The 15,071-nt window shown below is 42.1% G+C and overlaps 2 protein-coding genes across 2 annotated transcripts; both read right to left on the minus strand.

Annotated features, from left to right (window-relative positions):
• Positions 1 to 9,489: 9,489 nt before the first annotated feature.
• On the minus strand, positions 9,490 to 10,640 carry LOC311254105 (polyubiquitin-B-like). The gene is made up of 2 exons (XM_084384511.1): positions 10,174 to 10,640; positions 9,490 to 10,131 (listed from the first exon to the last, which is right to left on the minus strand). Exons 1-2 carry the CDS (start codon positions 10,633 to 10,635, stop codon positions 9,781 to 9,783), a joined length of 813 nt encoding a protein of 270 aa, XP_084240637.1. The 5' UTR covers positions 10,636 to 10,640; the 3' UTR covers positions 9,490 to 9,780.
• A 2,889-nt stretch (positions 10,641 to 13,529) lies between these two features.
• On the minus strand, positions 13,530 to 14,593 carry LOC311254103 (polyubiquitin-like). Its single transcript, XM_084384509.1, has 2 exons — positions 14,350 to 14,593; positions 13,530 to 14,240 (listed from the first exon to the last, which is right to left on the minus strand). Exon 2 carries the CDS (start codon positions 14,226 to 14,228, stop codon positions 13,758 to 13,760), a length of 471 nt encoding a protein of 156 aa, XP_084240635.1. The 5' UTR covers positions 14,229 to 14,240; positions 14,350 to 14,593; the 3' UTR covers positions 13,530 to 13,757.
• Positions 14,594 to 15,071: the final 478 nt, after the last annotated feature.

Consider the following 15,071-nt stretch of genomic DNA (forward strand, 5'->3'; position numbering starts at 1 on the left):
TGAAAACCTCGGCCCATTTTTTCAATAGCTTCCAGGTCTTTGGACCGATTGACTCGAAGTTTTTCCCAAACCTGGTCCTATACTGGCTGAACGAGACACAGCAGTCCCCATTGGATTCGGGTGGAATTTGTATTTTTGGTGAATATTCTAGTGAAAAACAGACATTTTTCATGAAAACCTCGGCCCATTTTTTCAATAGCTTCCAGGTCTTTGGACCGATTGACTCGAAATTTCTCCCAAACGTGGTCCTATACTGGCTGAACGAGACACAGCAGTCCCCATTGGATTCGGGTGGAATTTGTTTTCATGAAAACCTTGGCCCATTTTTTCAATAGCTTCCAGGTCTTTGGACCGATTGACTCGAAATTTCTCCCAAACGTGGTCCTATACTGGCTGAACGAGACACAGCAGTCCCCATTGGATTCGGGTGGAATTTGTATTTTTGGTGAATATTCTAGTGAAAAACAGACATTTTTCATGAAAACCTCGGCCCATTTTTTCAATAGCTTCCAGGTCTTTGGACCGATTGACTCGAAATTTCTCCCAAACGTGGTCCTATACTGGCTGAACGAGACACAGCAGTCCCCATTGGATTCGGGTGGAATTTGTATTTTTGGTGAATATTTTAGTGAAAGGGGGCCATTTTTCATGAAAACCTCGGCCCATTTTTTCAATAGCTTCCAGGTCTTTGGACCGATTGACTTGAAATTTCTCCCAAACGTGGTCCTATACTGGCTGAACGAGACACAGCAGTCCCCATTGGATTCGGGTGGAATTTGTATTTTTGGTGAATATTTTAGTGAAAAACAGACATTATTCATGAAAACCTCGGCCCATTTTTTCAATAGCTTCCAGGTCTTTGGACCGATTGACTTGAAATTTCTCCCAAACGTGGTCCTATACTGGCTGAACAAGACACAGCAGTCCCCATTGGATTCGGGTGGAATTTGTATTTTTGGTGAATATTTTAGTGAAAAACAGACATTTTTCATGAAAACCTCGGGATTGACTCGAAATTTCTCCCAAACGTGGTCCTATACTGGCTGAACGAGACACAGCAGTCCCCATTGGATTCGGGTGGAATTTGTATTTTTGGTGAATATTTTGGTGAAAAACAGACATTTTTCATGAAAACCTCGGCCCATTTTTTCAATAGCTTCCAGGTCTTTGGACCGATTGACTCGAAATTTCTCCCAAACGTGGTCCTATACTGGCTGAACGCGACACAGCAGTCCCCATTGGATTCAGGTGGAATTTGTTTTCATGAAAACCTTGGCCCATTTTTTCAATAGCTTCCAGGTCTTTGGACCGATTGACTCGAAATTTCTCCCAAACGTGGTCCTATACTGGCTGAACGAGACACAGCAGTCCCCATTGGATTCGGGTGGAATTTGTATTTTTGGTGAATATTTTAGTGAAAAACAGACATTTTTCATGAAAACCTCGGCCCATTTTTTCAATAGCTTCCAGGTCTTTGGACCGATTGACTCGAAGTTTTTCCCAAACGTGGTCCTATACTGGCTGAACGAGACACAGCAGTCCCCATTGGATTCGGGTGGAATTTGTATTTTTGGTGAATATTCTAGTGAAAAACAGACATTTTTCATGAAAACCTCGGCCCATTTTTTCAATAGCTTCCAGGTCTTTGGACCGATTGACTCGAAATTTCTCCCAAACGTGGTCCTATACTGGCTGAACGAGACACAGCAGTCCCCATTGGATTCGGGTGGAATTTGTATTTTTGGTGAATATTTTAGTGAAAAACAGACATTTTTCATGAAAACCTCGGCCCATTTTTTCAATAGCTTCCAGGTCTTTGGACCGATTGACTCGAAATTTCTCCCAAACGTGGTCCTATACTGGCTGAACGAGACACAGCAGTCCCCATTGGATTCGGGTGGAATTTGTATTTTTGGTGTATATTTTAGTGAAAGGGGGCCATTTTTCATGGAAACCTCGGCCCATTTTTTCAATAGCTTCCAGGTCTTTGGACCGATTGACTCGAAGTTTCTCCCAAACGTGGTCCTATACTGGCTGAACGAGACACAGCAGTCCCCATTGGATTCGGGTGGAATTTGTATTTTTGGTGAATATTCTAGTGAAAAACAGACATTTTTCATGAAAACCTCGGCCCATTTTTTCAATAGCTTCCAGGTCTTTGGACCGATTGACTCGAAATTTCTCCCAAACGTGGTCCTATACTGGCTGAACGAGACACAGCAGTCCCCATTGGATTCGGGTGGAATTTGTATTTTTGGTGAATATTTTAGTGAAAGGGGGACATTTTTCATGAAAACCTCGGCCCATTTTTTCAATAGCTTCCAGGTCTTTGGACCGATTGACTCGAAATTTCTCCCAAACGTGGTCCTATACTGGATGAACGAGACACAGCAGTCCCCATTGGATTCGGGTGGAATTTGTATTTTTGGTGAATATTTTAGTGAAAAACAGACATTTTTCATGAAAACCTCGGCCCAGTTTTTTCAATAGCTTCCAGGTCTTTGGACCGATTGACTCGAAATTTCTCCCAAACGTGGTCCTATACTGGCTGAACGAGACACAGCAGTCCCCATTGGATTCGGGTGGAATTTGTATTTTTGGTGAATATTTTAGTGAAAAACAGACATTTTTCATGAAAACCTCGGCCCATTTTTTCAATAGCTTCCAGGTCTTTGGACCGATTGACTCGAAATTTCTCCCAAACGTGGTCCTATACTGGCTGAACGAGACACAGCAGTCCCCATTGGATTCGGGTGGAATTTGTATTTTTGGTGTATATTTTAGTGAAAGGGGGCCATTTTTCATGGAAACCTCGGCCCATTTTTTCAATAGCTTCCAGGTCTTTGGACCGATTGACTCGAAGTTTCTCCCAAACGTGGTCCTATACTGGCTGAACGAGACACAGCAGTCCCCATTGGATTCGGGTGGAATTTGTATTTTTGGTGAATATTCTAGTGAAAAACAGACATTTTTCATGAAAACCTCGGCCCATTTTTTCAATAGCTTCCAGGTCTTTGGACCGATTGACTCGAAATTTCTCCCAAACGTGGTCCTATACTGGCTGAACGAGACACAGCAGTCCCCATTGGATTCGGGTGGAATTTGTATTTTTGGTGAATATTTTAGTGAAAGGGGGACATTTTTCATGAAAACCTCGGCCCATTTTTTCAATAGCTTCCAGGTCTTTGGACCGATTGACTCGAAATTTCTCCCAAACGTGGTCCTATACTGGATGAACGAGACACAGCAGTCCCCATTGGATTCGGGTGGAATTTGTATTTTTGGTGAATATTTTAGTGAAAAACAGACATTTTTCATGAAAACCTTGGCCCATTTTTTCAATAGCTTCCAGGTCTTTGGACCGATTGACTCGAAATTTCTCCCAAACGTGGTCCTATACTGGCTGAACGAGACACAGCAGTCCCCATTGGATTCGGGTGGAATTTGTATTTTTGGTGAATATTTTAGTGAAAAACAGACATTTTTCATGAAAACCTCGGCCCATTTTTTCAATAGCTTCCAGGTCTTTGGACCGATTGACTCGAAGTTTTTCCCAAACGTGGTCCTATACTGGCTGAACGAGACACAGCAGTCCCCATTGGATTCGGGTGGAATTTGTATTTTTGGTGAATATTCTAGTGAAAAACAGACATTTTTCATGAAAACCTCGGCCCATTTTTTCAATAGCTTCCAGGTCTTTGGACCGATTGACTCGAAATTTCTCCCAAACGTGGTCCTATACTGGCTGAACGAGACACAGCAGTCCCCATTGGATTCGGGTGGAATTTGTATTTTTGGTGAATATTTTAGTGAAAAACAGACATTTTTCATGAAAACCTCGGCCCATTTTTTCAATAGCTTCCAGGTCTTTGGACCGATTGACTCGAAATTTCTCCCAAACGTGGTCCTATACTGGCTGAACGAGACACAGCAGTCCCCATTGGATTCGGGTGGAATTTGTATTTTTGGTGAATATGTTAGTGAAAGGGGGCCATTTTTCATGGAAACCTCGGCCCATTTTTTCAATAGCTTCCAGGTCTTTGGACCGATTGACTCGAAGTTTCTCCCAAACGTGGTCCTATACTGGCTGAACGAGACACAGCAGTCCCCATTGGATTCGGGTGGAATTTGTATTTTTGGTGAATATTCTAGTGAAAAACAGACATTTTTCATGAAAACCTCGGCCCATTTTTTCAATAGCTTCCAGGTCTTTGGACCGATTGACTTGAAATTTCTCCCAAACGTGGTCCTATACTGGCTGAACGAGACACAGCAGTCCCCATTGGATTCGGGTGGAATTTGTATTTTTGGTGAATATTTTAGTGAAATGGGGCCATTTTTCATGAAAACCTCGGCCCATTTTTTCAATAGCTTCCAGGTCTTTGGACCGATTGACTCGAAATTTCTCCCAAACGTGGTCCTATACTGGCTGAACGAGACACAGCAGTCCCCATTGGATTCGGGTGGAATTTGTATTTTTGGTGAATATTTTAGTGAAAAACAGACATTTTTCATGAAAACCTCGGCCCATTTTTTCAATAGCTTCCAGGTCTTTGGACCGATTGACTCGAAATTTCTCCCAAACGTGGTCCTATACTGGCTGAACGAGACACAGCAGTCCCCATTGGATTCGGGTGGAATTTGTATTTTTGGTGAATATTTTAGTGAAAAACAGACATTTTTCATGAAAACCTCGGCCCATTTTTTCAATAGCTTCCAGGTCTTTGGACCGATTGACTCGAAATTTCTCCCAAACGTGGTCCTATACTGGCTGAACGAGACACAGCAGTCCCCATTGGATTCAGGTGGAATTTGTTTTCATGAAAACCTTGGCCCATTTTTTCAATAGCTTCCAGGTCTTTGGACCGATTGACTCGAAATTTCTCCCAAACGTGGTCCTATACTGGCTGAACGAGACACAGCAGTCCCCATTGGATTCGGGTGGAATTTGTATTTTTGGTGAATATTTTAGTGAAAGGGGGCCATTTTTCATGGAAACCTCGGCCCATTTTTTCAATAGCTTCCAGGTCTTTGGACCGATTGACTCGAAGTTTTTCCCAAACCTGGTCCTATACTGGCTGAACGAGACACAGCAGTCCCCATTGGATTCGGGTGGAATTTGTATTTTTGGTGAATATTCTAGTGAAAAACAGACATTTTTCATGAAAACCTCGGCCCATTTTTTCAATAGCTTCCAGGTCTTTGGACCGATTGACTCGAAGTTTTTCCCAAACGTGGTCCTATACTGGCTGAACGAGACACAGCAGTCCCCATTGGATTCGGGTGGAATTTGTATTTTTGGTGTATATTTTAGTGAAAGGGGGCCATTTTTCATGGAAACCTCGGCCCATTTTTTCAATAGCTTCCAGGTCTTTGGACCGATTGACTCGAAGTTTCTCCCAAACGTGGTCCTATACTGGCTGAACGAGACACAGCAGTCCCCATTGGATTCGGGTGGAATTTGTATTTTTGGTGAATATTCTAGTGAAAAACAGACATTTTTCATGAAAACCTCGGCCCATTTTTTCAATAGCTTCCAGGTCTTTGGACCGATTGACTCGAAATTTCTCCCAAACGTGGTCCTATACTGGCTGAACGAGACACAGCAGTCCCCATTGGATTCGGGTGGAATTTGTATTTTTGGTGAATATTTTAGTGAAAGGGGGCCATTTTTCATGAAAACCTCGGCCCATTTTTTCAATAGCTTCCAGGTCTTTGGACCGATTGACTTGAAATTTCTCCCAAACGTGGTCCTATACTGGCTGAACGAGACACAGCAGTCCCCATTGGATTCGGGTGGAATTTGTATTTTTGGTGAATATTTTAGTGAAATGGGGCCATTTTTCATGAAAACCTCGGCCCATTTTTTCAATAGCTTCCAGGTCTTTGGACCGATTGACTTGAAATTTCTCCCAAACGTGGTCCTATACTGGCTGAACAAGACACAGCAGTCCCCATTGGATTCGGGTGGAATTTGTATTTTTGGTGAATATTTTAGTGAAAAACAGACATTTTTCATGAAAACCTCGGCCCATTTTTTCAATAGCTTCCAGGTCTTTGGACCGATTGACTTGAAATTTCTCCCAAACGTGGTCCTATACTGGCTGAACAAGACACAGCAGTCCCCATTGGATTCGGGTGGAATTTGTATTTTTGGTGAATATTTTAGTGAAATGGGGCCATTTTTCATGAAAACCTCGGCCCATTTTTTCAATAGCTTCCAGGTCTTTGGACCGATTGACTCGAAATTTCTCCCAAACGTGGTCCTATACTGGCTGAACGAGACACAGCAGTCCCCATTGGATTCGGGTGGAATTTGTATTTTTGGTGAATATTTTAGTGAAAGGGGGCCATTTTTCATGAAAACCTCGGCCCATTTTTTCAATAGCTTCCAGGTCTTTGGACCGATTGACTCGAAATTTCTCCCAAACGTGGTCCTATACTGGCTGAACGAGACACAGCAGTCCCCATTGGATTCGGGTGGAATTTGTATTTTTGGTGAATATTTTAGTGAAAAACAGACATTTTTCATGAAAACCTCGGCCCATTTTTTCAATAGCTTCCAGGTTTTTGGACCGATTGACTCGAAATTTCTCCCAAACGTGGTCCTATACTGGCTGAACGAGACACAGCAGTCCCCATTGGATTCGGGTGGAATTTGTATTTTTGGTGAATATTTTAGTGAAAGGGGGCCATTTTTCATGGAAACCTCGGCCCATTTTTTCAATAGCTTCCAGGTCTTTGGACCGATTGACTCGAAGTGTCTCCCAAACGTGGTCCTATACTGGCTGAACGAGACACAGCAGTCCCCATTGGATTCGGGTGGAATTTGTATTTTTGGTGAATATTCTAGTGAAAAACAGACATTTTTCATGAAAACCTCGGCCCATTTTTTCAATAGCTTCCAGGTCTTTGGACCGATTGACTCGAAATTTCTCCCAAACGTGGTCCTATACTGGCTGAACGAGACACAGCAGTCCCCATTGGATTCGGGTGGAATTTGTATTTTTGGTGAATATTTTAGTGAAAGGGGGCCATTTTTCATGGAAACCTCGGCCCATTTTTTCAATAGCTTCCAGGTCTTTGGACCGATTGACTCGAAGTGTCTCCCAAACGTGGTCCTATACTGGCTGAACGAGACACAGCAGTCCCCATTGGATTCGGGTGGAATTTGTATTTTTGGTGAATATTCTAGTGAAAAACAGACATTTTTCATGAAAACCTCGGCCCATTTTTTCAATAGCTTCCAGGTCTTTGGACCGATTGACTCGAAATTTCTCCCAAACGTGGTCCTATACTGGCTGAACAAGACACAGCAGTCCCCATTGGATTCGGGTGGAATTTGTATTTCCAGGTCTTTGGACCGATTGACTCGATTGACTCGGCCCATTTTTTCAATAGCTTCCAGTTCTTTGGACCGATTGACTCGAAATTTCTCCCAAACGTGGTCTTATACTGGCTGAACGAGACACAGCAGTCCCCATTGGATTCGGGTCAAATTTGTATTTTTGGTGAATATTTTAGTGAAAGGGGACCATTTTTCATGAAAATCTCGGCCCATTTTTTCAATAGCTTCCAGGTCTTTGCACCGATTGACTCGAAATTTCTCCCAAACGTGGTCCTATACTGGCTGAACGAGACACAGCAGTCCCCATTGGATTCGGGTGGAATTTGTATTTTTGGTGAATATTTTAGTGAAAGGGGGCCATTTTTCATGAAAACCTCGGCCCATTTTTTCAATAGCTTCCAGGTCTTTGGACCGATTGACTCGAAATTTCTCCCAAACGTGGTCCTATACTGGCTGAACAAGACACAGCAGTCCCCATTGGATTCGGGTGGAATTTGTATTTCCAGGTCTTTGGACCGATTGACTCGATTGACTCGGCCCATTTTTTCAATAGCTTCCAGTTCTTTGGACCGATTGACTCGAAATTTCTCCCAATGGTGGTCTTATACTGGCTGAACGAGACACAGCAGTCCCCATTGGATTCGGGTCAAATTTGTATTTTTGGTGAATATTTTAGTGAAAGGGGACCATTTTTCATGAAAATCTCGGCCCATTTTTTCAATAGCTTCCAGGTCTTTGCACCGATTGACTCGAAATTTCTACCAAACGTGGTCCTATACTGGCTGAACGAGACACAGCAGTCCCCATTGGATTCGGGTGGAATTTGTATTTTTGGTGAATATTTTAGTGAAAAACAGACATTTTTCATGAAAACCTCGGCCCATTTTTTCAATAGCTTCCAGGTCTTTGGACCGATTGACTCGAAATTTCTCCCAAACGTGGTCCTATACTGGCTGAACGAGACACAGCAGTCCCCATTGGATTCGGGTGGAATTTGTATTTTTGGTGAATATTTTAGTGAAAGGGGGCCATTTTTCATGGAAACCTCGGCCCATTTTTTCAATAGCTTCCAGGTCTTTGGACCGATTGACTCGAAGTTTTTCCCAAACGTGGTCCTATACTGGCTGAACGAGACACAGCAGTCCCCATTGGATTCGGGTGGAATTTGTATTTTTGGTGAATATTCTAGTGAAAAACAGACATTTTTCATGAAAACCTCGGCCCATTTTTTCAATAGCTTCCAGGTCTTTGGACCGATTGACTCGAAATTTCTCCCAAACGTGGTCCTATACTGGCTGAACGAGACACAGCAGTCCCCATTTGATTCGGGTGGAACAGAATAGAATTCGTGTGGAAGAGAATAGAATTGCACAAAACTACAGTAAATGTTTCAGTCTCCTCTACATAGTGAGAATTTACAGATTTTAAATGTATTATTATTACTTTTTCTTTTTTGTAATGAGCACCTGTGAGTTTCTCATCTAGAGCATTGTCATGTACACACCTGACATACAGAGCCGAGCTTCTATGAGCAACTCTGCGACTGCCCATTGCTCTGCACTTTTATTTGATCAGAATTATTTGAAGACAAATTGCATCTCAGTCGGATCAAAATCTTTTATAAATCATGTAAATTTACTACCATTAAATCAAGTTTCGAGTCATAATAAATCAATTAACTGTTCATTTATTTTGGTTTAAGTCTTGGAGAACGATGAGAGGAAGTTAGTAAAACCTTGTTTGGTCAGACAGACATGTATGGACATGTATTTCACTGCAATCCTGCCATCGAACGAATGATGTCACATACTGACAGCACTAATGTGGTTTTCCTGTGTGTGTCTTCATTTTCGGGCAGTTTGCCAACATGGTCGCCTTGTTTTGGTACGCCTACTTTGCATCTGTGAGGAAATGAAAAGCTTCCTTTGATTATTTTACACAGACAGCAAATCTGAAAGGACAGCTTCCTCACAGTGGCTTTAAGCTGTTCGCTGTACTACTGAAATCATTCTCACATACAGTAGTTCTTCTGATTATCTCATACGATGCTAAAGTGCCTTTTTTATGTGGTCGTGGTCTGTACAGGGTGCAGCTCCACCTCTGAGCTGAGGGAACACAGGACAGGAAATGCAAAGAGACAATTCAAATTCACATCTGGGACTTTATTTTGAAACAGTGACATAATTACAACATGTACTTGTCCAAAGAGTTTACAACATGCTGTGGTTTATAAATAACATTTATACTGTCAAGACAAAATAACAAAGTTAAATCAAGTTTTTCAGACATGACACACTTACATAAGGAATGCTTTGATTTTTCAAAATAAAACTACAAGTAAGAAAATTACAGAATGTGATGTTATTTGTTCTTCATTCAACCAAGCCAACAGTCAATTAACTTTTACTGGTAATATTTAATCAGCAGTGTCCTCAGCCTCTTCTCAGACGGGACGTCATGTTGATGGTGCCCAGGGCTTCAACGTTATAGTCAGAGAGACTTTTCTCATCTGTCATCTCTTTGCTCTGGTAAATGAGCCTCTGCTGGCTCATTGGGACCCCCTCTCTGCTCTCCACCCTTCTCTTGAAGTTCCTCACGGTCTCATCAGGTTTGATATCATAGGTGGTCTTCTTCCCCTGTAGGTTGCTGAGGAAGACCTGGAAGGGTGGCGGCTGGGTGACCAGCAGAGACACCTGGGAGCCGGACTGTAGACCGTACCAGTCAAATTCATTGTTTGTGTACACATACTTTGCCAATAAAGCTGATTCTGAATATAAAGAAAGCTACAGTTAATTAACTTGCTGACATAAAAAGAGTCCTCAGCCTCCCCTCAGGCGGAGCATCAGGTCGATGGTGCTGTGCTCCTTGACGTTGTAGTCTGACAGTTTTCCACCGGTCATCTCTCTGCTCTGGTGGAGGAGCCTCTGCTGGCTCGCCTTGACCCCCTCTCTGCGCTCCACCTTGGCCTTGAAGTTGTCCACGGTCTCGTCAGGTTTGATATCATAGGTGCTCGTTTGGCCCTTCTCGTTTTTGAGGAAGACCTGGAAGGGTGCTGGCTGGGTGACCAGCAGAGACACCTGGGAGCCGGACTGTAGACCGTACCAGCTGACAGGCTTCGAGTCGTCGCTGAGATGAGTCCTCTGACCGTTCACAAACACCAGCTTCTGCTTCTGAACGAGGACCCCCAGTTTACTCTGGATGAGCTGCTTCAGGGAGCTCACGGTGTCCTCTGGGTGCACCCTCAGGGTGTGGGACGCCCCATTCAGCATAATGATGGTTATATCCATGATGAGCCTGGAAGATAATTAATATGTTGTTAGAAGGACCCAAAAGTCAGATTTAAAAGTAAAGATGTGATGTTCAAATATGCTGATGTATAAGTGAAAGTGTTAGAGGTCATATCGTGCTAATGTTCAGGGTCACACTTTTATTTTGGGGGTCCTAGTAGAATAAGTTCACATACTTTAATTTTCAAAAAACATGTTATTTTTCTCATATGGTGCATTGCTGCAGCACTCCTCTGTTTTAGCTGCAGAGTGAGACACGGCCGATCAATTACCCGCTGAGTATCAGCTCCGATATTCAGCATTTTATTTATTTATTTATTTTACCAATTGTTACTGTTTTTGTTTTATTTTCCAGAATGCCACCAAATTAATGAGCCTAATTTAAAAATGCACTACTTTGGGTCTGATCTGCTGAGTAACTAGTGGACTAACAAGGTAGAGTATCGATGCCAAGGGGTGAGAAAAGAAATGAGAGGAGGAAGTTTTTTTGTTTTTTTAAGGCATTTTGTTGAGGCAGTCATCTCATAATGTCGACTTTTTTCTTGAAGTACATAATGAAAAAAAAGCTTCCTCCTCTCTGGTCCTGATACTTCACTAACTAAATAAAGTGATCAAATAAATGTAGCGGAGTAAAAAGTACAATAGGCTACTTGTCTCCAAAATGCAGTGACGTGGAAGTATACAGTAGTAGTAAAATGGAAATACTCCAAGTACAGTACAAGTACCTCAAAACTGTGCTAATTGTAGCTTAATCTCAGTACTTGAGTAAATGTACTTAGTTACATTCCATCACTGAATTGAATACATTTTTAAAAATATGTGTAGAAAAACTCTTTTTAATGAGAATAAAGCGTTAATAAAGAGATCTTCTTACCGTGTGATCACTGGAGGAAAAACTGCAGTCGAGAAACTTCTGGAAACTTCTGTGAGAGTCTGGAGACGGTGTCAGGCGGACAGGTGATGTTGTTGCGGTAGTCGCAGCAGCTGTGCTGGAGGTTTCAGCTGATCTCTGTTTATATGAGCTCTCTCAGCTGATCGCCCCGCCCCCTTCTTTAATATTCATTTCCTTTCCTCTGCCTTTGTTAACTTTCGGTTTCCATTCTCCTGACGTGATGCAGCTCTTTGAGGGACTTTCTGGTCATCATAAAAACAAAACACTCCCTAAAAACAGAGGAGAAGCTGTTGACAGTGTATCTGACAGGTAACTGAATGTTTACAGGTGGACTGATTGTGTAACATCGATGACAGAGAGTTTCCACTCAAGTTTAAAAGATGTCAGGCTAAAAGACACCTTTTAATTTTTTTACATTTTTACTTAATTCCAAATAATTGAAGTGGTATTTTTGTTGTGTATCATAATATAGTCATGGCATGAATGTGTAGGCCTGATTGTGCAGCTTTTTATCCTAAAATCAGTTGTATTTCTTTAAAAGATACATATTGTTTGGGCTTTATACGCCTTCATGATGACCTCTATAAAGTTACTAACACATTTCAAAATCAATATTTTGGATTATGCTGCAAAGATGGACAGGAGATGTTAGCTTTAGATGCAAACATCTCACACAACACAAGGCCCATCAGCCTCAAATCAATTGGGACAGAACCTCCACAGCAAAACCTCTGGAGGGAAGTCAATATAGGCAAATATCAAGTTTAGGAAGAGCTGTAGAAACAAGGAAGACACAGCTGGACAACCGGTCGTTATCACAGGATGCAACCTAGAAAGCTTACGATAGCTATTAGAAAGACAGAAGTGTGTTGTGTGTCTTATCTTCCAGCCTCGCTGACCTTGTGGTCTCATGTAGATTATTAAACACTCACACTGTCTGTGAACCAGCCTGCACAGCAACAGTTGCACTACAGGAGATGAGTAAAACATAATGAGCTGTCTTTTATTCTCTGCAACATAGTGAGAATTTACAGATTTTAAATATATTATTACCTGCGAGTTTCTCATCTAAAGTATTGTCATGTACACACCTGACACACAGAGCTGAGCTGCTATGAGCAAGTCTGTGTGTCCATAAGTCAACTTAAATGGAGAAAGCATCTGTCATCTCTATTACAGATGGACATTAGACTATTTGTTCGCAGCTCCTGCAGTTTGTAATCTACCTCTCCCTCTTTGTTAAAGGCTGGAGTTACTGTTCATCCTGTGCAGACAGACAGCGTGATATTATGACGGTATCAGGCAACAGCACTGTGACCACACGTGTTTATGTATTTCATCCATCATGAAGGCCGATGTTCGACCTGTTCATTTTGCTTCTCTACTGGCAAGAAGAGCATTTTCACAGCCACTGCTCTGCACTTTTATTTGATCAGAATTATTTGAAGACAAATTGCATCTCAGTTGGATCAAAATCTTTTATAAATCATGTAAAATTACTACCATTAAATCAAGTTTTGAGTCATAATAAATCAGTTAATTGTTCATGAATTAACATTTTTTTGTTTTAAGTCTTGGAGAACGATGAGAGGAAGTTAGTAAAACCTTATTTGGTCAGATAGGCCGTGTATTGCACTGTAATCCTGCCACCGAACTAATGATGAGTCACATACTGACAGCACTAATGTGGTTTTCCTGTGTGTGTCTTCATTTTCGGGCACTTTGCCAACATGGTCGCCTTGTTTTGGTACGCCTACTTTGCATCTGTGAGGAAACGAAAAGCTTCCTTTGATTATTTTGCACAGACAGCAAATCTGGAGACAGCTTCCTCACAGTGGCTTTAAGCTGTTCACTGTACTACTGAAATCATTCTCACATACAGTAGTTCCTCTGATTATCTCCTGCGATGCTAAAGTGCCTTTTTTATGTGGTCGTGGTCTGTACAGGGTGCAGCTCCACCTCTGAGCTGAGGGAACACAGGACAGGAAATGCAAAGAGACAATTCAAATTCACATCTGGGACTTTATTTTGTAACAGTGACATAAATAAGACATAACAAAATAACACAAAGTCAAATCAAGTTTTTAAGACATGACACATTTACATAAGGAATGCTTTGATTTTTCAAAATAAAACTACAAGTAAAAAAATACAGAATATGTTATTTGTTCTTCATTCAACAGGCTACAGGAAATCCACTTTTACTGATAATATTTAACCAGCAGTGTCCTCAGCCTCCTCTCAGACGGGACGTCATGTTGATGGTGCCCAGGGCTTCAACATTATAGTCAGAGAGATTTTTCTCATCTGTCATCTCTCTGCTCTGGTAAATGAGCCTCTGCTGGTCCGCTGGGACCCCCTCTCTGCTCTCCACCCTTCTCTTGAAGTTCCTCACGGTCTCGTCAGGTTTGATATCATAGGTGGTCTTCTTCCCCTGTAGGTTGTTGAGGAAGACCTGGAAGGGTGCCGGCTGGGTGACCAGCAGAGACACCTGGGAGCCGGACTGTAGACCGTACCAGCTGACAGGCTTCGAGTCGTCGCTGAGAGGAGTCCTCTGACCGTTGACAAACACCAGCTTCTGCTTCTGTACGAGGACCCCCAGTTTACTCTGGATGAGCTGCTTCAGGGAGCTCACGGTGTCCTCTGGGCGCACCCTCAGGGTGTGGGAGATGCCACCAAGCATAGTGATGGTTATATCCATGATGATAGTTGTCTGAAAGATAATTAACATGCGTATTAGAAGTCTATTTATATTTTATTTTTAAGTCTAGAAAACACTCTTGAAGTTAAGTATCACAGTGTTGATAAAGAGAGATTCTTACCTTGTTCTGATCACTTGAGAAAACAGTCTGGAGACGGAGACAAACACACAGATGATGCTCAACAGTAGCAGCAGCTGTGTCAGAGCTTTCAGATCATCTCTGTTTATATGCTGCAGGCTGCATCAGCTGATAACACCTCCCCCTTCACTTAACATTCAGTTTCCTTAAGTTTCACTTTCCATTCTCCAAACTATGATGCAGCTACTGTGAGAGTGTGTGTGTGTGTGTGCTGCTCCAGGGCACGTTTAGGAATTTACCACCTTAATAACCACCAGTAACAACAAAGTTTTATCACACAGGTGTGGCATTGATTGAACGAATCACAGGTAGATTTATACAGGTGATGGCCTGATTAGCTTATATGACGTCAAACCGGGACTTTCCACCTGTTCCAAGGAGTGGCTCAATCAATTAATCACATTAAACGTCTATTTTAAGCTTCATACATGTGAAAACATGCTTTATGTGGAAACTAAACCGAAAGAGAGGGAAGAGATTAGTAGTTTCTATTTAATTGAACTCTAACACACCGAAATTAAAACTGGATATATGAGGTTTCTACTGTAACTCACAAACCAAAACAATGGACCTAAAAGGGGCTCTGTGGAGCTTCTGTGTTGTGCTGGAAGCCGGTCGTTTTGTGATTTTCTTTGACACTCAAGAACGTACATAAAGTCACATCTTTTGGTCTGTAACGGAAAATCTGACATCCACAGTCCAGC

This window comes from Pagrus pagrus (genome assembly GCF_965226575.1).
Source record: "Pagrus pagrus genome assembly, contig: HAP1_SCAFFOLD_327, whole genome shotgun sequence".
Lineage (NCBI taxonomy): Eukaryota > Metazoa > Chordata > Actinopteri > Spariformes > Sparidae > Pagrus > Pagrus pagrus.

Excerpts from the sequence above, each read along its gene's own strand:
- LOC311254105 (XM_084384511.1), bottom strand. The coding sequence starts at position 10,635 with ATGGATATAACCATCATTATGCTGAATGGGGCGTCCCACACCCTGAGG. Across the intron at positions 10,132-10,173 it reads TGATGCTCCGCCTGAGGGGA|CTTTCTTTATATTCAGAATC; the intron begins GGCTGAGGACTC and ends AATTAACTGTAG.
- LOC311254103 (XM_084384509.1), bottom strand. The coding sequence starts at position 14,228 with ATGGATATAACCATCACTATGCTTGGTGGCATCTCCCACACCCTGAGG.